Raw genomic sequence first — 24,162 nt, 5'->3', positions numbered from 1 at the left:
AGGGGTCGGACTTTGTCATGTGATTTCTGTTACATTTCTCAGCGGTGGACAGGATAGACCAATCATAGTAGTTTAGGATTACTGCATGTTTATTGCAACACATTTCCTATTTATTTCTGGGCGGATTTAAGCTATTATGTAAATTATTTGAAATAGTTATTCAAATTATTGCACTTTTTAATCTACAGTTAAAAGTACACCAGTTATGGGTTCAAGCGGACTGGCTTTTTGGGGCCACCATTGAGCCTACTCACTTTTTTTCTTTTATAAAACATTATTTTTTATTATTTTCCCGCCAAGATTTTTTCCAGATTATTGTTGCATTAGTGTTAATATAAAATATAATTCGCTATCTACACAATGACAGAAAGGTTTGTGAGATTAACAGAATAAATATGAGTCAAAATGCATATTGTGACAGCAAGATCTTTAATGTACAGATTCGATGACATCAAGGCAGAGGGGAACACATTTGACAAATTATGTATGCAAATGTAAATCACAAAGTGCTGATGAGGCAAATATTAAAATGACAGCATTCACAGTGATATTTTCTTAAGACATTTGCAGTCCCTTAGAGGTGGCGATCAAGACGTGTGCTTCTTGTGAGTCTAGCTGGCTATGTGTGGGTATGTTTGGGGTCAATAATATTCTGCAAAACACACAGAATATCCCAAAATCTCATTTCAACTGTGGTTATATTTATTATCATCTAAGATTGGCCTAAATAACATATAATGGTCTATGTTATTAGAATATAATAACTTCTAAAAGGCCACATAGATGATGGAAGAGGGTTAGGGTTAGAACGTGAAAGGGAGAAGAATCCCTATTGGTGACACAATTCATAAAATCCCCCAAGCGGGGTATATTTAGCAGCATGTGCTGCCGGGTCACAGAAGTTTCTGCACACAGTGGTGTGTATCATAATGCCAGAACATTCTAGCTTATAGCAGTAAAACACAGTACATTCATTCAAAAAAGCTTTTGTATTTTCTTATGCAAAATCAATCAAACAGGAATATTATGCTGAGACTAAAATTCTTATATTAAAAAGCCACAAATAAAAATTTTTTTGGTCATGAACTATTGAGTGAACAGAATAACCATATTAAAACAAAGCATAGTAATAATGATCAAATATTATCTTATTTGATCAATAACTATCAGTAACCAATATTTGGCACATTTTTAGAGCCATAGACAGTCGTCCTTTTCATATTTCAGGTTAAAAGATGATTTACAACCAATACTATACATTAATTCTAATAATGCATATAAGCCTAAAAGTGACATTAACGTATATTTTGTCACTGGACATTAGTAATACTATTAAATAAGAATAACATTTAGTAAGATCAAGTTTCATTTTAAGAAATGTATATTAATAGAAAATAAATCTCTTGCTTCAGTGGTTAATGCAGGTTTCTCCATCTTTGATGAAGGCTCAATCCATACAGGTCACACTAATATCTGGAAGTACAACAGAAAATGTTATTTTTGTCATAACTATTCAGTCTGGTATAAAGAATATTCATAATATGGAATTGTTTGTATTTTATTGATGTTCTGAGGTACAAATCCATTTATTTTTTATTTATTTTATTCATCAAGGATGCATTAAGATAAAAATGAAAGTAAAAACATTTATAATGTTACAAAATATTTGAATTTCAAACAAATATGTTGAAGACAATTAGCAATTTGACTGGTTTTGTGAGACTGTCATTGACAACCAGCAGAGGGAAGTAATAGACCAAACATTTTATTCTTGGTTATTTCATGAGTTGTCGTCCTACAATGGGAACACCAGCCTTTCTTTACTACACTACATCACAGTTAAAATGTGTATACTGTACATAGTCGAAATCATTAGGAGCTGTTTTAGAGCACCTGTCGTACCTGTAGTAATTTGGTTTAAAGGGTCCGTTCTTATTGAGGCCCATATATTTGGCCTGTTCATCTGACAGCTCTGTGAGATGAGCATCGAAATTGGGTAGGTGCAAGCTGGCCACATATTCATCTGAAACACACACACACACACGTACATAAATGATTTATCACAGGTAATGCACATTACTGCTTTATTTGAGTTGCAGTAGTGACTGGTTCAGATAACTCTTACCCATTTTCTTGGGCAGCAGGTAGACATCCTGTTTGTAGCGACCTTCTGGTGCATTATACAGCTCTATCAGGGCCAAAGCCTAACGTTAAATTAAAGAGCACAACACTCATTTAACTAGAGATGTTAAATCTAAATAATAATCGTACAGCTATGCCTCGGAACTCAGCACTCACTAATATCACTTTACAGAGGGTACAGACACACTTCAGCTGAAACCATAATCATGACGGGTTAAATTACCTGGGTTGTGGCCGTGATTGATAGCACAAATGAGGGGACTGTTGAGCAGCTCAGGTTCAAGAGCCGGCCCTGAAAAACAGCACACGAATGACTGAGATTTACCGCGATCCAGTGGGAGAACACACAAAGAACAGAGGTTTACAGTATTAGAGAAAACTGCTGCTTTTTACAAATCACATTTTAGTAATTTTTCACAAAAATGTTTGTACATTGTCAATTTTGTTGATTTTAAATACCCACGAGACAAGATTCACAACATTAGTGCAAAAGTATTGTTAAAAAAGTAAGAATAATAGACTAATATTATATATTTTTTTAAATATATACTCCTGTTAAGTATTTTAAGGACGGGATGATTTTTTTTCATGTTTTTGAAAGAGAAACTCTATTATGCTCCCCAAGGCTGCATTTATTTTATTTATCTATTACTCCAGGATTCAGTGTCCCATGATCCTTCAGAAATCACTTTAAATCATTTAATGTGATTTGGTGCTCATGAAACACTTCTTATGATCAATGTTGAAAAAAAGTTGCACTGCTTAATAACTTAGAAAAAAGTAATATGTCTTTTCTTAGTAACATTATAAATGTCTTTAGAGTCACTTTTGATCCATTTTATGCATCCCTGCTGAATAAAAAAAATCTGACTGACAGCACTTGTGAATGTTAGTATACAATATACATCTATATATTATTTGACTATATAAATTATTTAATATACATAAAAAACCTAAAAGTTTTACATATATGATCACAAATGTATTTTAACTCATCAATTTGTGGCATTGCTCTATAATTGTAAAACAACAAAATTCTGCATTGTATTGTGCCTTTACAACACCTTGAATAATGAAAAATTTGCTCGTATTGACTTTTTCAGGACACTTCCTGTGTTTAAATAACAACAGTCTGACTACCATGCAAATATGACAAATATGTCTACTGAGTCCATCCATCATACTGCTGGCACTCATTCATGAAAGAAGAGAAGAAGGAAAGACCTCTGCCAGTAAAATCACTCGTTTCCCGTCAGGCCAGATGACGTGGTCGACCTGTGAGCGCACCCTCTCCCAGGTGAGCTCTGGAGTCCGCAGACTGGCCTGGAAAAGAAAAAAAAACGGACACACATGAGCACACACAGACTAACACTCACTTTAACTTCTGTTCAGTACAGGCTGATAAACCTGCACAGCTAAAACACACACAAACACAAAAAGCTTTCACTATGAACACCGTCAGTGTACTTCACTTTATTGTAGGAAACATGCTGCTAAGAGGCTTTCAGGTTGATTAAGTGACCCTGCTGCTCATGGAACATCTACAGCTGTTGAGGTACAAAACTCTTTCCCTGGACTACATTCACCAATAAAGTACACAAGAGAGGGAGCGGATGGAGTCTCCTCATATAAATAACCCCAAATATCTGTAACATTTGCAGATGAATGCGAGGAAATTCTATGAGACTCACTCACCACATCAATCTCGGTGTTGGAATGACCCATGTTACAGACAATACAGCCATTCTTCATTCGATCCAAGTACTCCCTTGTCACAACATTCTTGTTCCCTGTAGAAACATTTCTTCAGGAATCTTCAGGAAACCTCAATACACATTATTTGTGCATATTAATTATAATTCGTATTTTTTTTCTTAAAAAAAAAAAAATGAATTTATAAAGTGCAGTAGTCGAATTCCAGAAGTATATATGCTTTATTTTCCCCCATAGGGCAACAGATATTTAACAATAACTTTATTTAAGCCATTAAAGACAGACCTACTGTGAGCTCCGAAGTTGTTACTAGTTTGACGGTGTATGCTTCTGTTGAAGCTGCCAGCTAGCATTATTTTAACTTCTTTTTAAATAATCGTGTTTAACAGAGATAATCCTGTTTAAAAACTACATTACCCATGATTCTTGCAAATAAACTTCTCCAGCGATCAGAAAATCACAACAAGCGAATCATGCCTAAAGAACAATTTATGATGTAAACTCAATTTCCCTACAATCTCAACACTAAATATCTCCTTAAACACCTTAAACACTTTAATTTATGCATTTATTCTTTTATATTTATTCATTATTTTTATATGACTTTGGTATGATTTTTCCCTAATTACACAGTCTTTAATATGTCTCAATGGGTCTTAACCTTTTTCTTTTCGTCCGATTTTCAAATACTTGTTTGCCTTAAATAAAAGTTTGTAATGTAGTTCTTCACCACAAAGCGGTTTAGTAACCTCTTTAAAAAAACTTGTTAAAAAATCCCTTTGAGGGGAAATAAACGGGACATAGACTTTTGGACCTACGCTACTGAAAAAGTAGATGGGCACTGTCCACTAGAAGAAAAAAAAATCACTTAAGGAACAAAAACATATTGAACAGATCTTTCCATATTAAGAAATACGAATATTTAAAATGAATAATATATAAAATGATTAATAATAATGCTTTTATATTACATTTAAAATGATGAAATTTTATTAATAAATAATCTTCAATGAAATACTAAGTTGTGCCTTTGACAAGCAGAGATGATGCTTAAAAATAAATATTACACAAATACTTTATCACCATACTTTTTAAACAATTACTATTTTCCCAGAATACAGACTACTACAGCTGTCAAAGGGCGAACCGTTTCACAGCAATTCAATGCAAGGGCATCTGGGAGGATGTGTTTGCACTGATAAGAGCTGCATGGAACAGAGGAAATGGATCTGAGAGTGGAAGCGAGCCAGCTGTAACCAGACGTACCCGTGCAGGTGATAACCATGTCCATTTGGCGAACCACCTCATTTAGCTTCACCACTTTGAAGCCATCCATACTAGGAGAGAGATAAAAACAAATTGAACTGGTATCTCAGGTCTTCACACAGGCAGTGTGGGAAAACATGTTCAAATACTCTTGATAAATAAGCAGTGCAGCTTATTCACACACTTCCTGTGTAAAGACTTCCCACGGCCAAGTGTTTGGCTAATATAGGGAGCTTCTATTATTTGTTTACACACATTTTTTTCTACAAAGCTGCTCTGTTAATATGAAGGAAACCTTTTTTTTGTCTATATGAAATCTATTAAACAAGATTACAAAATGGACTTATAATATAAAATATACACATTTATAAGGTATACTCTCTTTTCAAGGAAAAAGGTGACAATGTTGATCACTCATCTTCTACTAAACAGATATTTATCCCCCACCCCCCGTTGCAAATAAAATAAATAAAATATGTTTTATTTTATTTTTTACTGAACCTAAAACTGAAATAAAATATACATTTTATAAAGTTAATGCAAAATGTCAAAATCACAACAAATGTGCTAAAAGCTACACTAAAATTAAAATGAAAACTGGAAATATAAAAATAAAAGCCAATTCAAAATATTAATAAATACTATAATATTATTAATAGTACTAGTGAAGTGCACGTGGTGTGATTTGATTTGAATTTAGTTTATTTGTTGTGGGTGTGTTTATCTTACCAAGCTTGCAGAGCACAAATAGGGTCAATCTCTGTCACACACACAATGGCTCCAAGCGCTTTCAGAGCTGAAGAACAACCCTTTCCAACCTACACCGGAATCAGAATCGAACAGAATTGTTCTTAAAATATCCATACTTGTCATAAACAAGGTCTGACAATTTAGAGATTATTTTTCACATCATGCAGATTATCTTTGGGGCATTTCACGAAAGCGCAGATTTTGACTGACCTCTCCGTAACCACAAACTACGACCTGCTTCCCACCAAACATCACATCTGTTGTTCTCTTCAGACTAAGAAAAAAAGAGGAAGTCAACTGTGATTATACTTTTCCTTAGATAAGCTTTATTCATGCTTGGTAAGGGGTCAGAGCAAGATATACTATATATATATATATATATATATATATATATAAAGCATATCTCAGCATTGCAGGTATCATACCCGTCCAAGATGGACTCCCTGCAGCAGTACAGATTATCAAACTTCTGCTTGGTGACAGAATCATTGACATTCATAGCGGGGACGCAAAGCTTGCCAGCTTTGGAGAGTTGGTAAAGCCTAACAGAATGAATATAAAGACAAAAATGTTATTCAAACATAAATCTGTTGGTCAATTAAAATATACAATCCTGATGAATCTCTTTATTTGAATCATGTACAAATTAATAATAGAATACACAATGTAAATAACAAAAGATTTGTCATTGTGTTATTGGGTTATTTTTGTGGATGGCAAAATATATGCTTATGTACTAAAATGAAATCAAATGAAAAATATAAAATGAATCAATTAAATGAACGTTTACGCATTTGGCAGATGCTTTTATCCAAAGCAGCTTACGAAAACTGCATTCAAGCTATACATTTTTAAAACAAAACAAAACAGATGAAATGAAACTGTCCTCGAGTTCTCCCTTACCTGTGTACACCTGTAACGCTCTCCTCCACGATCCCGCGCACTTTCTTAAAGACACTGGGATACTTCTTGTACACCCAGTGGGTCAGATCGCCCCCATCATCTAGGATCTGTGAGAAAATGTATAATGATTACTAGCCTGGAAACAAACATCATGATAATTGTTTTGAAGATTATATAAATACTGATTTGTTAGCGGAAAATAAGAAGCAGTGTGTGCTAAATATTGTAAATAGTGTTATTGTAGATATGTTTTCACAAAGTGTAAATAGACATAATAAGCACTTTGAACAATAGGCAAATGTTGGGTAAATTATTGAAAATAATCTTTGCCAACAAAGTTGGTTCTTTGCTCTCAGTGTAAACAGACACTGTCCACTGATTCACTTCTGTTCATATCACTAGATATACAGCGCAGAACTTTATACCATGTTTGCTTGCCAGCCTTCCACGTTGACACAGCGATCAATGCACCACCAGAAGTCGTCTTCTGATTCACCTTTCCAGGCAAAAACCGAAACACCTTTAAAGGGCATAAAATAAATAAACGGTGAGTCCAGATTATCAGGACGAATCAGGTAGGTCAGACAACAGTATAGTTTAGAGGGCTATTTACCGCTCTCTGCCAAAGCTGCGGCCACTTCATTCTGAGTGGAGTAAATGTTACAAGCAGTCCAGCGACACTGAGCACCCAGTGCCACAAGTGTCTCGATCAGGACCTGAAAGAAACCAGCACAGCATTATATACATATCAAATAACCATTGTGACACTGTGGTTCTGAAAATAAAAAATGTGGTACTAAAAGTAACTAAGGTATTTGATATCCTCGTTTTCTTTTAATATCAACAAAGCTGGTACAGTGTTATTTTTGTACTATTTATATAATTTTATAGTATTTATTAATATTATCATTTTAATTTTTTATGTTAAGTGTTTGTTTTAGTAATTTTATGAGCTTGTATTTTATTTAATTATTTATTCATTTTGTTTTTTTTATATATTATTTGTAGTAATTTTAGAACTTTACCTTGAAGTAAATTTAGTACTAATTTGTCAAGGCAACATTTTAATTTAAGTTTTTTAAAGTTTAGGTTTTTAAATCTATATTTTTTATTTCAGTTTTTTTTTTTATTGATGAAAACATTTTTAATAGTTTTAGTTTTAGTTAACAGTGACAAAACTGAACTCCTAAAAATCCATACCTACAGTGAGTAGGTTAGGCAATGAATGGACAATATAGAATATGATTTATTAAAAGCAGTAAAGATGTACACTAAATTTAAATAAATTTTTATTTTAAACAATATTAACTCAAAATTATACTCAATATTTAGTGTAAGAGTCAAAGCCTAGTAGAAGAAGTGTGTGTTTCATTAGTGAAGCCCTGAGGAGAACCTACTGCGGTCTGAGCAGTGATGTGAGTGCAGCCAACCACTTTAGCCCCGGCGAGGGGTTTCTCCCCCTGAGCTCGCTTCCGCAGGGAAATGAGTGCAGACATATCTGTGGACGTGATAGAGACATGTTTGGAGATGAGACAGCTTTATTATGAAAGGCAGAGCCTAGAGTCTGAAACAGAGATCAAACCAAGTCCTGGAAAACATTAACAAAAATCTTGGTAGCACTTTATTTTACAGTCCTGTTCCTCATGTACATACTATGTACTTATTATAGTAATTACAATAACAATGTAATAACTAGGTACTAACCCTGAGCTTACCCCTAAACCTAACCCTACCCCATGTAGTTACCTTGTGTTACCAGAACTTTCTTAGATAAATACACTGTAAGTACACTATGAGTACATGTTAGTACACGTACTGTAAAATAAAGTGCAACCAAAATCTTAGTATGCATGAAAAGTGGGAAAACATTTGAAGGAATAGTTCAGCCACAAATTAAACTTCTGTTAGCATTTGCTCACACTCACGTTTGAAATCTGTATGATTCTGAAGACTCAATGCAAATACAGCTCTGTCATGACAACTCTCAGAGAGTTTAGCATAGTAATATACATGGCAAAGTTTATGTTTTTTTCGTCTTGGAGGAACAGATCTGCTATACTGCTATGCTGCTTCTTGTACAGAGACTTGCTACTGCCTATACATCCACAGACATGCTGCTGTGAGCATGAAGGAAATACTTCTGATGCACATATATATGAAATAACCCCCATATATAACATACATGAAATTATCCTGTAGCAGATCTATACAGGTGGAGCTGGGGAAGGTGGAGGGTATCTGAAGCGCGCTGCAACTGCAAGCACTTTCCAAATATTTGAATGTTAAGCAGCAAGCTCATTGGCCACTGATTTGAAAAGAAACAATCAGCTGTGCCATGTTAATAATGATGTGATTACATCAGACAGAGTTAGAACCTATCACCTGCACCATCTAGAGTTTCATGACAGAGCTTTGTATTTAATCTAGACTGAAGTTTTCAAGCTTCCAAAAAGGACACAAAAGCATCATGAAAATTATCTATATGAATCATGAACAGTATTCCAAGAAGCTTTGTAACTGATTATTTATGGATCACTGAGTCAGGGAGTTGAACTGGAGACATGTCTGTCTTTTTTTGGCTTCTGGAGATTTTACTGACATTCAAAAGCTCTTTGAAATTCCTTGTTTTTTGTTCTACAGAAGAAAGAAAGTCATATGGACTTGAAATAACTAAATGATGATATGCTTTTCCTTTTTTAAATGAACTTTTCCTTTATGTATATATGTATGTATTGTGTAGCTAGCACTAATATCTTGACCCAGTTAAAGCATTTAATTAAATGGATAAGAATGACTGTTCCTGTTACCAAACCTTGTTCATTTGACACCACCTAAATACACCTACCAACGGGTACAACAATACTTTACTAAACCAATACCATTAATTTTTGATGAAAGATGACAACCCAGTTGAGAATCAATGCTGTAATTGTTATGTAAGCAAATCCATCTTGACTTATTACACAGCAACAAGAACATTCCCACAAAACCCAGGTGTGAAGATAACCAGTTGCAGAGTACAAAGCATAAAGGGTTTTTCTCCAAACCTTGCTCAGCGATCTCAATCTCCCGCCGTCCAAACTCAGCCTGCTTGATGTTCTTGACACAGAAGTCGCTGCTGCCCTTTGAGTTGACCTGGGTTTTCTCACGAGGAGACGTCTCATCATCGGAACTGTCAGTGTACGAGGCCGCTACAAGAGCACGGACGAAAAACACCAATGCATGCATTTATTCATGTTTGCCATAGAAAAAAAACCTTCTTCTGATCTTAAGAAACTATTTTTCAATTTTGTGTCAGCTATTTTGGTGGGGGGAGAGAGTTTGTCTGCAGTCACAAACATGCAGGAATGTTTATCCCTCACTTTTGTTGGTATTACGAATGATTTAGGAATGGGAATTTGTCTGATCCAGTGCCAGTGCTACGAGAAATCTGTAGTTCTCACTTTAAGCTGACCTAGGATTATATTACACAACACACAAACTAGCATGAACAAGAAATAGCCAGTTTTGGGCCACAATGATAGTCTTGTTGACAGGTAGTTTCTGCAATGAACGTAAAGGAATATTTCATCCAAAAATTGAAAATTTGCTCAAAATGAATTCTCCTCAGGCCATCCAATATATAGATGAGTTTATTTGTTCATGGGAACAGATTTAGAAACATTTTGTATTACATCACTTGCTCACCAGTGAATCCTCTGCAGTGAAAGGGTGCTGTCAGAACGAGTTCAAACATCTTATAATAATGTCACAGTAATCTAAAATTACTCCACACAACTCCAGACCATCAATGTCTTGTAAGTGAGTGGCTGCATGTTTGTTTTTTTAAAAGCACTTAAACATGTCACTTCAGGGCAAAGGAGAGGCCATAATCCATAATAATGCTTGTTTTCGCTTGTAAACGGTGACTGATTGCATATTTCTCTCCTGATTCAGCGTTGACTTTTTCACTCATATGTTAACTGGAAGCAATGAACACATAGCTTTTCACCTCACAGGGCATTAACCAGTCGTGTAGAATACTTGTGGATTATTGTGATATATTTATCAGCTATCTGGACTCTCATTCTGATGGCACCCATTCACTGCAAAGGAACCATTGGTGAGCAAGTGATGTAATGCTAAATCTGTTCAGACAAAGAAACAAGCTCATCTACATCATAGATGGCCTGAGGGTGAGTAAATTTTTAACAACTTTCCACTTTGGGTGAACTATGTAAAATAAAACCATTTACCTATTAAATGTATGCATTTGGCAGACGCTTTTATCCAAAGCGACTTACAGTGCTATTACGACTTATACAGTTCAGGCTATCAATTTTCACCTATTATGTGTTTCCGGGGAATCTAACCCCTAACCTTGGGCATAGCTCTACCACTTCAGCTACAGGAACATATGACGTTTCTGTTTTTGTACTTCTTAACTACAGAGCTGTATTGACATACATATGTCTGTGATTAGCTTGCATTGATGGTAGATGAGGGTCTGACCTGAGCTGTAGCTATCCGTGGAGGACTGAGAGATGGAGCGGGACAGCGAGCGACGGCCGGTCTTTGTAGGGAACTTGCTGAACTCCTGTTTTTCCTCTTGGTTGGCAAACTGAATCTGCTACAGTAAGATGGAGATATGGAAAAGAGAGGAAGGGGGAGAGATAGAGACATGAACATGTGACCAGTACATTTTCATGTAGTTAAAGAAATATTCACCCAAAAATGAACATCTTTCAAATTAAACTGATTTAATTTGTGTTTTTTGATTAACAACCAAAGTCTTATGAGTTTGTATTAAAAGTGTCATTTTTTGGGGGGTGAGCCAACTCTTTAATTACTTAAAGTAAGACATATAGAGCAAATGTGTATCATACTAATTTACCTTAAAAATGCAAACAGCAACAGAGTTCACAAAGTAGTTCATATTTAATCAAATTAACTATGAATATATAACTTTGAAACATAGCTCCTGAACATTACATAAACGAAAATTCTAAGGAAAGGCATAGCTTCAAACGTGTAAATCATTAATAAAGCACAAAAGGACATGTTAAATAGTATCTGCTCACTGCTCTATTGAAATATTTTACAATTACATAACAGATGTGGGGAAGGGATGTCATCAGGGGATTTCAATTTTAATAATGCAAAACTTTAAATATTCATGGGATATGTGCTTGCAGGCTGATGAAGACTGATGTGTACTGGTGTTTTTTGCTTGTGTGATGATGTTTTGTGGAGAATGCAAATGAACCTGACTGTTAAATTACAGCTTGAATATAGCTTGAGTATGAAGATCATAAGCGAAAGGCACTAGTGAAGTACAAGTGACATGAGGGACTATGACGGTTGTTATTTTCTGCAGTAACTCAAGTTAGCACTGAAACAAATGCTATTTTCTTTGCTGTCTTGTCGTATTTCGCCAAAAGCATAAAGTTTATGTTGCCCAGTCAATCAGTGTTTTGTGTATGAATCCACCTTGTAAGGAAACACACTTCAAAGTCTCATGCTCAACGTCATATCTAACGCCATCAAGAACAGATTAAAGAGACCGTTTGATATAACCAAGGAAATATTTAGTGACTGCACTGTTTCCCACAAAAACTGACTTGAAAGAAAAAGAAATGAATTGAAGTTAATATTAACCGACCCATTTACATAGCATTTATTTCTTTTCACAAATCACTGAACAACATGCAGAGGTTTTCACGTCAGTAAAGGACACAATATAGTGCATTTATAAAACTGACTCAGTAATTTCAGGCAGAATATAATGCAGATATTTAATGTGGATGAGCCTTGATGTTTGATATATTAGGTGGAGAGATATTCTCATTCTATTAAAAAAAATTGTGAAAAAAAAGCAAATGCTCCGGTGCTCTCCTTGGAGAAAATTTGCAGAAAAAAAAAAAACTTTTAGTAGTACATTAGCTTAGAAGTTAAGCTCATGGACTAAATTTATTAAAATTTTAATTTCAAGGGGTCATTAAAGGGAATAAGGAAAGTAATATAAGCGGAAAGTTAAAACCTCACAGTACACATAGGCTGAAAGAAACATTAATCCTATAAAAATACACAATGAAGACAGATTCTTCACTGTTTAACATAACACTTCATGTAGCAGCGATCATATGTCTGAAAAAGAAGGGAAGATGGGGAGGGTTGGGGCATCTGGGATGGGTTTTGTGGTAGACTATTAGATTTAAATAATAATGTGCATGCAGAGCTCTATTTCTGACTGCGCTATTTTTTGATAACTGATTTATTGATTTAGGTTTCTTTCATACACAGTTTTTTCATGTACAGACACAGATCACCAGCGGCTTGGCTTCAAAGCGACTGCAGACCCATATTTACAGTGAACTGCAATATGATTGTGTTTTAGTAAACAGAGCTTATCATTACAAAATCACTTGGTTTGATACATAACCACAAGTAGTGCACATTTTCATCTGCCAAAACCAACCAAAAAAATTTTTTTGCGGTCACTGTAGAATCACTCCATCATCTTATTTAACACAATTTTTGGCTGAGGTCAGGTGCTTTAGGAATGTTTTGAGTAGAGGTCGACCGATGTATCGGTTTTGCCGATTAATCGGCACCGATAGTTGATTGCCGGAAACATTAGCAGCACCTCAAGCGGTTAATACAATGACCAAAATACACACAAGTCTGACCAAAATGTTTAATGTTACGATTATTACCATAAATTTGCAGTAGTTTATATCCAGCTGGTCAAATTAATTTATTTGTTATTCAGCGAAGTTGCAGATTTAAAGCTGTGACGTGAGAAAGCAAACTGATAGGCCTATGTTCAAAAATCCTGCTGTGCCGCAGACCGCCATTCACAGTTTCCATTAAATTACATTATATTTGTTTCAAATTGTTGTCAATGTACTAAAAGACTTCACCCTGGGCTGGAGGATTTTTAAGTGAAACGTATGTCTTTCTGTGGCACTAATAAAGTCTATAATGTAGATCACCAAACTTTAAACTCATCTATGAAATTAACTTTTGCCCGTTTGGTAATAAACCGTTTTAGACTGCTGCTTGAATTGAATTCGATGCATCAGGTGTGTGTGATCCTTGATACCTGAGAGTTCTCAGATGCGTTGCTGTACTTTTTGTGTGACTGCCATGTCTTGTTATTTTGAAAAGATAATCATCAAGTATTCTAGAACAGAAGCAGTTAAAGTGTAAGAGTATACATACGTATAATTAGGGATGTAACGGTATGAAAATTTCTATAAAGCTTATAGTGACCAAAATGATCACAGTTATCAGTATTATCACGGTACTGTTAAAATATGCTGGAAATTTTATAAAAAGTTCAGACACAAAATCACTTCATGTTTTATATTTAAAAATCAGTATCATCATACTTTTTGACTGCATTATCAATAAACAATAAAATTACCAATGATGTTCAGATTTTAAATGAAAACTTGACTGACAACAGTTTAATAGTATGTTGAAATATCTAATGTAAATGTTCAATTAAAGCTTTGAACAAGTTTAATAAAAAGGTAAACCTCACATTTCAGCCTTTAAATAAAGAACAGATGTAAGCTGAAATCATAATTGATTAATAAATGATTATATGTATTTTATCTGCCACATACATAATAGATAAAGGTGGCACTTATGGAAAAGCTGAATCACAGTTGTTTCCCATAACATCCGTGAACAAAGCAGTATTGCGATTAAAACACTTCCTATAGGTATTACATGGAGCAAAGATGAAAACAAAACTTCAGCGAATCGGTTTTGAAAACCTTTAGAGGTGCATTCATATAATTAATTAATTCATATATTCATTTGTATAATTCCCTTAGCACTCTTTTAAAACCTCCCAGCTTTTTTTCTGTTTTCTTTCAAAATGAAATCGCACGTGAGACTGTTACTGAAAACTGTCCTTTATGCTGGACAGTATTTATTTATCGCGAGTTGTTCAAATCACGGTAATCTAATATGGTTTTAATGAGAATTAAAAGATGAAACTATGATACTAACCGTGGGGAATTTTATCATGATTTATCATCAAACCTCATCGTTTCATCCCTACATACAATATCCATATGTATGGAATTTCAATACCATTTAAAGATGGCCATAGTTACAATGTGTTAATTTCGACATCTACTAAGTTGGTTCTGTTCACATTTGTTAAATAACTACAAATTCATTTTAATTATCAATATATAATTTATATTTAATATTAATATTTTTATTCATTTACAAAGAATGACTCAATACTGTTTTTATTTTATTTTTTATACAGTATCCATTTTTAAAACTATCGGCTGATTAATCGCTATCGGCCAATATGGCTCAACCTAACTATCGGTATCAGTAAAATCGGTCAACCTCTAGTTTTGAGGTGGCAAGATACAACCAAAGAAAATACTTAACAAAAGGACACAAAAATCTAAGGGGCCTGACAATTCAGACTGAAATAACCTATAACCTGTGACCTAACAAGTGACATTTATCCGACGTTGATTCATGTGTGTGTATAAGCAGTCAAATAATCCACACATCTAATATATTTACTGTCCAAGTGCACCACAGACGGATAGAGCAGAACCTCTATCTGTGTGGTATATGAAAACAGGATCCAGTTAGTCTACCAGTCTTTAGGAAAGGGTTCTGGTCTGGACAGTTTACTAGCACTCATGAATCCGATACTTTTTCCAAGCAAAACAGCGGATCCCTCACCCTTAAAAAACACAGCTGCCATCACAATTCCTACTGTGAAATATAGACAAAATGGAAAGACCCAGATGAAACTTTTGAGCTTTCACAGCTCATGGAATTTATTACAAATATTTTATTTTTAATTTTATAATAGAGTATATACTTTTTTTAAACACACTACTAAGTTTTGGGTCATAAGATTAAAAATAATGTGTTTCAAAGAAGTTTTATTTTAATATATTTTAAAATGTAAATTATTCCTGTGAAGGAGAAGCTGAATTTTCAGCAGTCAAACCTCCAGACTTTAGTGTCACACAATTCTGATATACTGGTTTGCTGCTCAAGAAACATTCACATTTGATCAACTAAATGCATCCTTGTTGAATAAGAGTATTATATATTATTGGAGAATAAGGACTCTTAAAATAATATGTTGAGATTTCCGAAACCGCTCCATATACCTATCTTCACATGACTTCAGATTTCAGTTTGATATGCAGTTAGCCCACTTCACATTTCACTTTACTCAAAACAGTCAACAAACAACTTTCCAATCCCAGAATATTCTCAGCTCCACCTGTAGCATTGCTTTAAAACCATCATAAATAAGTTCATCTGTCATCTAATGTGACTTGCCAGACAGCATCCAAATCCTGAGTTAGGTATGTTTGGACACAAAACTGCAGGACATGCCGGTGAAGTGGACACAACACACATCTGATGTTTAAAGGAAATTGGAGTGATAATAAGAAGCCATTGTGAGGCAGTATTGGGACCCTGAGGCAAAGCTTTGAAATGAAAGTGCTTGAAATATCAGACAGTTATGATGAGAGAATATTGGAGTATATTTCTTCAGCTAAAAGACAGAGACAAAGAGAAAGCTATGGACCATGATAAGCATTAACATCACTTCCAGCTCATTTCACTGACTCCGCTGTCAATTAAATTATTAAATCGTACCATATTCTTTTTTAAACACTCTGGCAATGTGCTGTAATAATCCAGAAGCCTGTGGATTATGTTAAACCAGACTTTAACTGCATTAGTGTTATGTAGCAGGAAAGTCCAATGTAAGTGTCAAAAGACATAACAACTGACTTTAACTGACAACCTATGACTCTCAGATGTAAATATCCCTATTTGACACAGTCAGACTTATGACTTCATCTTCATATTTTGAGTAATAATTTCTCAAGTCAATTTTAGTCTGTCAGTCCCTGGAAAATCAGCATATGATGTCTCAAAACATCCTATTTAGAGAAGAACATGAGAATTTCAAACATTTCCTAGACTCTTTAAGTATACTGTCCCATTGATGGTGATTTAGACAATATTTCAACAAATGTTTATAGAAAAAAGGCAGAGGTGAGTGCCACACATCAATAAACTCCAGAGAGTCTCATTTAAATTATTTTGATGTGTGGTTTCGACCAAATAAGTTGACTTTCACATACAGGGACCTTTAGAAGGTCAGTTCAACAATATAAGCAAAAATGTCAAATCAATGAATAAAAAATCTACATAGAAATCTATTTATACAAGAGGAATTCTTTTTTTTTGTATTATTATTTTTGTTATTAATGTTTACAGTTCAACATAAAATACTAGAACATTATATAATAACATTTCTAAACATTAAATAATATTATAAACATAATATATATTTTATATTTATTTATATTTGTCATATTTGTCAATGTTTAGACTCTTTGTATATAAGCCATATATACTTCCAAAACCACAGACAGTCACCAAAAAACTTCGGAGCTCTTTTTTGCTGTGTGCTGCTGTAGAGGATGGAAGAGAGACAGCAATGTGGCACTTACCCTGGGAAAGTCATAGCCATGGTTCATGGTCCCTGTCTGTGCCGGCTGCCTCTGGCCTGTGTGCCTGTGTATTGTTACAACTGGTGTTTCACCGATGTAGTTTTACACACGGGCGGGTGCAGGGGGAAGGGTTTCTGTGTGGAGTTCTTACAGCGGACATGAGGGTATGGGAGGTGACAAGGGAACCAATAAATCAACCACTCATAAACCCGGCCAGCCCTCTCCTTCTGTAATCCACCATTCCCTGAGACACCGTAAGGGCCGTCTGTTTGTGACTGAATGTTTCAGGAATAGTAAAGGAAGGGTGTATTTGTTGCCCCGGAGTGTTTTAATCCAACTGGTCTGGTTCTCCCAGTGCAGTCAGAAACAGACTCTACTGCTGAGTTCATTCAGGGCGGCTAATAAAAGAGGGATCTGGAGGGAATTAAACCATGTTTCTGTAAACCCCTAAACCATCCACTGTAGGTCACGGCGGTCAACTCTATTCCGAGATCTGACTAAAAATAGAAGAAAAAGAAATCCATCCAGTTCATTGACTGTTCCTCTTTACGGCTCAAAACGATCCATCGTGGTCAAACAGACAGGCAGTACTAGGCCAGCAGACGCTCAAGTGTTAAGCAGACACTGTTGAGCCGTTTACTGAGACTCTGCCAATACCTGCTGTAGTTCTAATGTAACCCGTCTGGCTTTCAGCCACAGTCTCTAATCCCAGGCCGAGGTCACGCAGTGTACACACTCCACATGACTGTCACCGAAAACAAAGAACAGCACTCCACATACAATGGAAATGTAGAAATGTAGGGCTGTCAATTGATTAGAAAAAAATTATTGAGTTGCTTACATGATATGTAATGAAAGCATGATTAAACAATCAAAGCAATCACAGTTAATTACATCAATATTAGCCTCCAAATAAAGATAATTTCATTATTGTGGCAGATAAAATCATTGAAAAGACATTATATCCACCCACCACTGGCCTACAGGCCACAATTATATTTATCTGACACTGATCATTCAAAAGCTGGTGCTCGGTAAGATCTTTTCACGTTTTTCAAGTCTCTTTAGATCAGCAAAGCTGCCTTTATGTGATCGAAAATACATTAAAACAGTGAAATCAAATATTTTGAAAATAATTGTTTTCTTTTCAAATATTTTTTTCATTTATTCCTGTGTTAGAATAGCTGAATTTTCAGCAGTCATTACTCTTCTTCAGTGTCACGTGATCCTTTAGAAATATTTATAATATTCTTTCTTATCAATCAGACATTATTAATGATATTATTCTTATTATTATTGATTTTTTTTTTTTAAGTATTTAATATTATTGTGGAAACCATGATACATTTGTGTAATTCTTTGGTTAAATGAATGTTCAAAAGAAGAGCAATATATCTGAAATAAAAAATACATATATTTCTAAAACTTTATTTCCAATAGTTTCAATAGACTCTGACCATAACACTTATGGCACAGAATTTGACTTTTTGCTGAATTTGACATACAATGTGAGGCATGATAAATTAACATAAATTTTTGTAACATTATAAATGCCTTTATCATCACTTTTGATCATTTTTAAGCATCTTGCTAAATTAAATTATTAATTTATATACCCCCCCCCCATTTATTTAAGATAATGCTGATCTGTGGATCTTTCTATTCATCAAAGAATCCTGAATTTTATTTTATTTTTAAATAATCAACTGTTTTAAGTATTTATAATCAGCATATTAGAATGATTTCTGAAGGATCACGTGACACTGAAGACTAGAGTAATGATGCTGAAAATTCAGCTATGATCACAGGAATTAATTACATTTTTAAATCTATTCAAATAGAAAGCCATTATAAAATATATTTTACATACTGTTTTTGCTGTACTTTTGGATCAATTAATGCAGCCTTGGTGAGCATAAAAAAACTTAAAAAGTGTTGCTGTTCAAAACCTTTTGACTGGTAGTTTAGGCTGATTATTCTTATAGATCGAAACAAATGTGCTTCAGCCAGAAAAGAAAGGGTATGAAAGTGCTGTGAATCACTGCAGGAAAAAAAAAAAGAACAACAAAAACGTTGAAATGGAAATGTTGCTAAAGAGGGCTTTTTGAAAATGCTAATTCATTCTCTGCCAGCAGTAGGCGCTTTTAGAGTGATAATGGCTGTAATCAAATCAGCTGTGCTAATGAATGCTGCTTTATCAGATAAAAATAAAAAAAGCCATCAACACTTTTCTGAAGACAGTCGGGTTCCCTTCAGAGATATTCATATAAAACACCCCTGTCTGTGTTTTGATTTTGAAACGTGCAGCGTTCATCAGAGGCGTCATGCTCATTCAAATGGATTTTTGAGCCAAGTGGATTTTGCATGCATTTTCCAAAAAACTTAATTTATGAATGCAATGCCCAATCAGAGGTGTTCAGATGAGTCATTACCGAAATGCCAGGGTTTTCTTCACTCACTCACTGACTGATACCTCTTTCTAGAGAATTCTCTCGTCAGAAACAACAAAGAGCAAATGTGAGTATGAATCTTTAAGATATTCATTTAATAGTGTAAATAGCTTCAGTGATTTTAATGGGAGTTTTTGAGAGTGCTCGAACTTCTACACTGTCAGTGAAAATGTTCTTTGATAATGTAAATGTTCTTTGCTCACTATCAGTTCAAACATTTTTTTTTTACAATTAGTAGTAGCCTAACTTGCAATGTTTTTATTCACATTAAATATAAACTCAGTTGTATTAAAATGTTATGGCATGACACCCATATCTGTAAAAGTAAACAGACATATCTATCCAACTGTTCCTGTGGCTCATTGGTAGAGCACTGTGTTAGCAGCGAAAAAGGTTGTAGGTTCAATTCCCAGGGAACGCACATACTGGTAAAAAAAATTAAGTTAACATAAGACTTTTAGTTTATTTTGACCATCGCCCACCAAGGCCAAGGTGAGAATCAAGATATTTTATTATATAGTTAATGCGTTTGGGGATGTTTCAAATAATAAAATAAAAATAAAACACAAGTACTGTAGTGGCTGATGTGTGTCGCATGACGACACCACCCCCCCCCCCCAACTCGTGCCCTCTCAAAAATAATGAGTCCATGACACTGATGTTTATTCAACTGAGTCAAACGCCACAAATAAATCAATGTATGGGAAACACTGGTAATGTATATCATATTGAAATATTGGAAATGTGTTTAAAAATCATATCACCGATATTGAAAAAAATACAGTGATACATATTGATAATGAATTATTGTTCAGCCCTACCATTAATCAATATGTTTTCTTGCTTTTGTTATTAAAAAAAAAAAAAAAAAAAAAAAAATCACACTAAGTTGGCAAAGGTCATGTGCAACAAAGTCCTGACATTATAGATGACTCACAGTGTCATACTCTAATGATGACCAGACTGTGACAGAGTTTTACCATTAACAAGTCTGATTAACTTAACAGCTGACTGAGCTGTTTAGGTTTCAACCCTTTTTTTTTTTTAAGTCTACTTGATGAAACTGAATTGTCCTAACATGGAAACTTATGAAACTCAGATATAAGCAATCTGCTCAACCATGTCAAAAATAATCAAACCACTTAAGAGAATGAAATAAGTGGGCTCTGAAGTGCCGATAGTCTAACGTGAATAAATGAAACATGATCTAAGCTCTCTCAGATGACTGCTCTGTGTAAAGACACCCTAATGGCAGCTCAAGCACTGAAGCAGGAACATGGGTCTAAAACCTCAATGCGTCTATTCAGTAGAACTGGATGTGCAACCAATAGCTTCCCTGAAAATTTCCGGAAATTTGATCTAATCTCCAAAAACTATGTGCATTAAGTATAACAAAGCAAGAAATCGGTTAGGAAACAAAAGGAGTCATTTTATTATGATGAATGGACCATAGAGAAACTTTGTGAGTCAAAGCACACATGAGAGAAACAGATTTATTCAAAGAGAGAAAGAAACTAAACTCTTAATGACAGGTTGAATGTTTTGAATGTACGGAGAGAAAACACAGTAGGTGTTAGCTTAACAGTTAGGGCCGGACTGCGGCCCCAAACCAAGTCTCGGTCTGAGAAACAGAAGAAAATGTTCCTGAGAGATGCAGTAAAAGTGTGTCATATTTCTCAACTCAATGCAACTTTCTTTCACAATGTTACCAGAGCCTCCTGCTCACAGAGGGACAACGCTAGCGGAGGTACAGAGAGAGAGAAACTTTCTCACACCCTCAAACTGTGAGGAGAAAGGGATACGATTACACAAATAACTCCCAGCACTCCCAGAAGAGGGAATAAACAAGATCAGAGGGGAAAATAGATGAATGCATGCTATACTCAAACCAATGAGCATTTCTCAAAAGAGACTAAAGCTCTTATGAGGTCATTTGTGTGCTAAAACATGAACACATTATGTTAGGGTTATTATACCAGTTATACCAAGTAGCTGCACTTTAAAGGGGTCATGAACTGCCTTTTTTATTGCCTTTTTTATTATTTTGTACTGCTAGGATTGGCTAACAGGTGTGTATGTTCGACAGCCTACATCTTACACAGATGGAAGCATAAAACGCATAATACTCAGAACATATATAAAACGATCTGTTATAACAAACAACGCAATAGTGAATGACCACGTAATAAAAACAGTTGCTCACACGTGTGTGGTCCAACATTACTCTCAGATCCAATATTTTCAGCACAGCATCGTTTTTTAGTTTCAGTCTTTCTGAAAATCAGAAAGCATTCAAATATGGCCTTTTGTGGACGTTACATACATTATAAACTGTTATAAACTAATGATTGATAAATATATACTGATTTTAGACTAACAAGAAAGTTCTTTTTTTTTGTACAATGACCTCTTATATGTCAAAAGATCAAGAGAATTTTCACTTCTCAGTTCATGACCCCTTTAAAAACGATTGATGTTTAACCGAATGGGTTACTTGTCATTTCTTTGGTATTATCTGTGAAACATACTAGCAATTTCTGAGGGAAAACTGTTTCAAAGGAAATCCTACTCCAATCTTTTTTTCAGTACTGCAACAGTCTCTTTTTCAAGAGCACAAAAGTGCAAAATGTTGCCATTGAAAGAACACGCACTCTCCAGAATCCTATTTCTGAAATATTAAAGAGTACCCTAAATGTGAATGTCAGCACTGAATTTGATTTGGCGCTGAGTGTAATGCAGCTGAAGAAAAGAAGCAGAACAGCCCTTAGCTCTGTTGTATAACCAGCTGACAACTCGATGAGCGAGTGGGAAGAGAGTAGTGTGCCCCATTTACCACCCACTCAAACACACACACACACACACACACTTCAGAGGGCCACACTGAATTCAATTCCACAATCTGGACTGGATCATCTATCCTTTTCAGTGTAAATTATCTATCTATCTATGCTGTATCTTCACCCTTTGATCTATGCAGTGAAGTGCAATTACACTGTTGTCCTACATGCAATTCTGTAGCTTTTTTTTGTTTAGTTTTTTTCTTCTAGAAAATCTGTTTTAAGGCATTTAGTAAAAAGACAGTTCTTCATATTTCCTTTAGTTTATATCATAGATTACAGCATTTGACAATTTGTAAACTGCAGCGGATAGAGGCCGGTGACTCTGACAGATGTGACCGTCGGGACCAGCTCAGGGAAAATAACTGGATGCGGCGAGAAAGAACTAAAGAAAGGCTTGAAATATGCGTCACGTGATTCTTATAGTCTCCAGCACACCTCTAGTTCATCTCTTGCCGGGGATAATCTTTCCTGATGATCTTAGTAAACTGAGCAACATGTCCCAAACTCATGATCGACGGTTTCAGGTCACACATAATGAATGTTCAGCCCTTAAATAGCCGGAGAAAAGACACGTCCCTCTTACCTTTTTCACGGATTTGTGGGTCGGGACCGCAGTGAACGCGGCGGACAGCTCGCCGACGTTCATGTTCACGTCGCTGTTCTTCGTGCTTGTCAACGCGGAGTATTTCTCGGCAACGTTTTCGCTCTCTTTAAACTCTTTGCTGGCGTGTTTCTCCTCCAGCTTCGCATCCTCAACACAGTCTGTCATGGCAATCTATATCTATGTGTTTTAGAAGCCGTTGCCGGTGGTTTCACGCGGTAGTCCTTCAGCTATGTTTCTGTAACCTTTCGATTCGTCCTTATGTTGTGGAGTGCTTCAAAAGCTCCGACTATCTCAAAAGCGGAAGGGGTGATTGCGCAAAAACGTCTGCAGGAGAGGAACAAGCTGCCGAATGCGTACTGAGAACGGATACGGATGCTAGTTAATAAGAATGCAGTATCACTCCAAGCCGCAGTGGACCTCAGCTGATTATATTTGACTGTCCGGTTGACGGCCAGCAGCAGCATCAGCGGTGGGCGGGGCTTAAAGGCGAGCACCTGCACGCAGAGGAAGTTGCACGAGAACTGTTTTAACGGTGCATGTACCGTAATCTGTGACGTTATAGACCTTATTTTAAACAGTTGTAGTCGAAAACAACTAATATTTAGGATATTATGTTGACTTATTTAACCTCGTGAAAATACTTTAAAATAATAATCCGAGCTTAATATAGTTTGAGAAATGTATTCTTCTCAAACCGTATTCAGAATGGTAACGGGAAACAAATACATTTACATTTAAATTAACTGTTGAGACAAAAGTAAATAAATAAATAAAACTGATATATTTTACACTTTAAACCACAAAATTTGCATCTTTTCCATACAATGAAAGCAAACGGTGAGTGCCATTAACATGTTTTTGCGATCCACTAAAGAAAGTCATACAAATATGAAACAGCATAAAGATTACTAAATTATAATCATAATAGTAAGAATAACTGAGCCCCGGCCCCATAGTTAAGAGCCACTTCTCTGAAATAT

The 24,162-nt window shown here is 35.2% G+C and overlaps 1 protein-coding gene across 1 annotated transcript; it reads right to left on the bottom strand.

The window, feature by feature from the left end:
* Positions 1-412: 412 nt before the first annotated feature.
* On the bottom strand, positions 413-23,650 carry LOC128018650 (S-adenosylhomocysteine hydrolase-like protein 1). Its single transcript, XM_052604304.1, has 17 exons — positions 23,162-23,650; positions 11,266-11,383; positions 9,822-9,965; positions 8,172-8,272; positions 7,388-7,490; positions 7,200-7,294; positions 6,775-6,881; positions 6,297-6,413; positions 6,082-6,145; positions 5,851-5,939; positions 5,122-5,192; positions 3,838-3,932; positions 3,367-3,465; positions 2,366-2,434; positions 2,126-2,204; positions 1,903-2,023; positions 413-1,473 (listed from the first exon to the last, which is right to left on the bottom strand). Exons 1-17 carry the CDS (start codon positions 23,345-23,347, stop codon positions 1,467-1,469), a joined length of 1,665 nt encoding a protein of 554 aa, XP_052460264.1. The 5' UTR covers positions 23,348-23,650; the 3' UTR covers positions 413-1,466.
* Between the last annotated feature and the right edge of the window lie 512 nt (positions 23,651-24,162).

Source organism: Carassius gibelio, chromosome A8 (genome assembly GCF_023724105.1).
Source record: "Carassius gibelio isolate Cgi1373 ecotype wild population from Czech Republic chromosome A8, carGib1.2-hapl.c, whole genome shotgun sequence".
Classification (NCBI taxonomy): domain Eukaryota; kingdom Metazoa; phylum Chordata; class Actinopteri; order Cypriniformes; family Cyprinidae; genus Carassius; species Carassius gibelio.
Note: the sequence above shows the minus strand (reverse complement) of the source record. Positions and strands in the feature narration are given on the sequence as shown.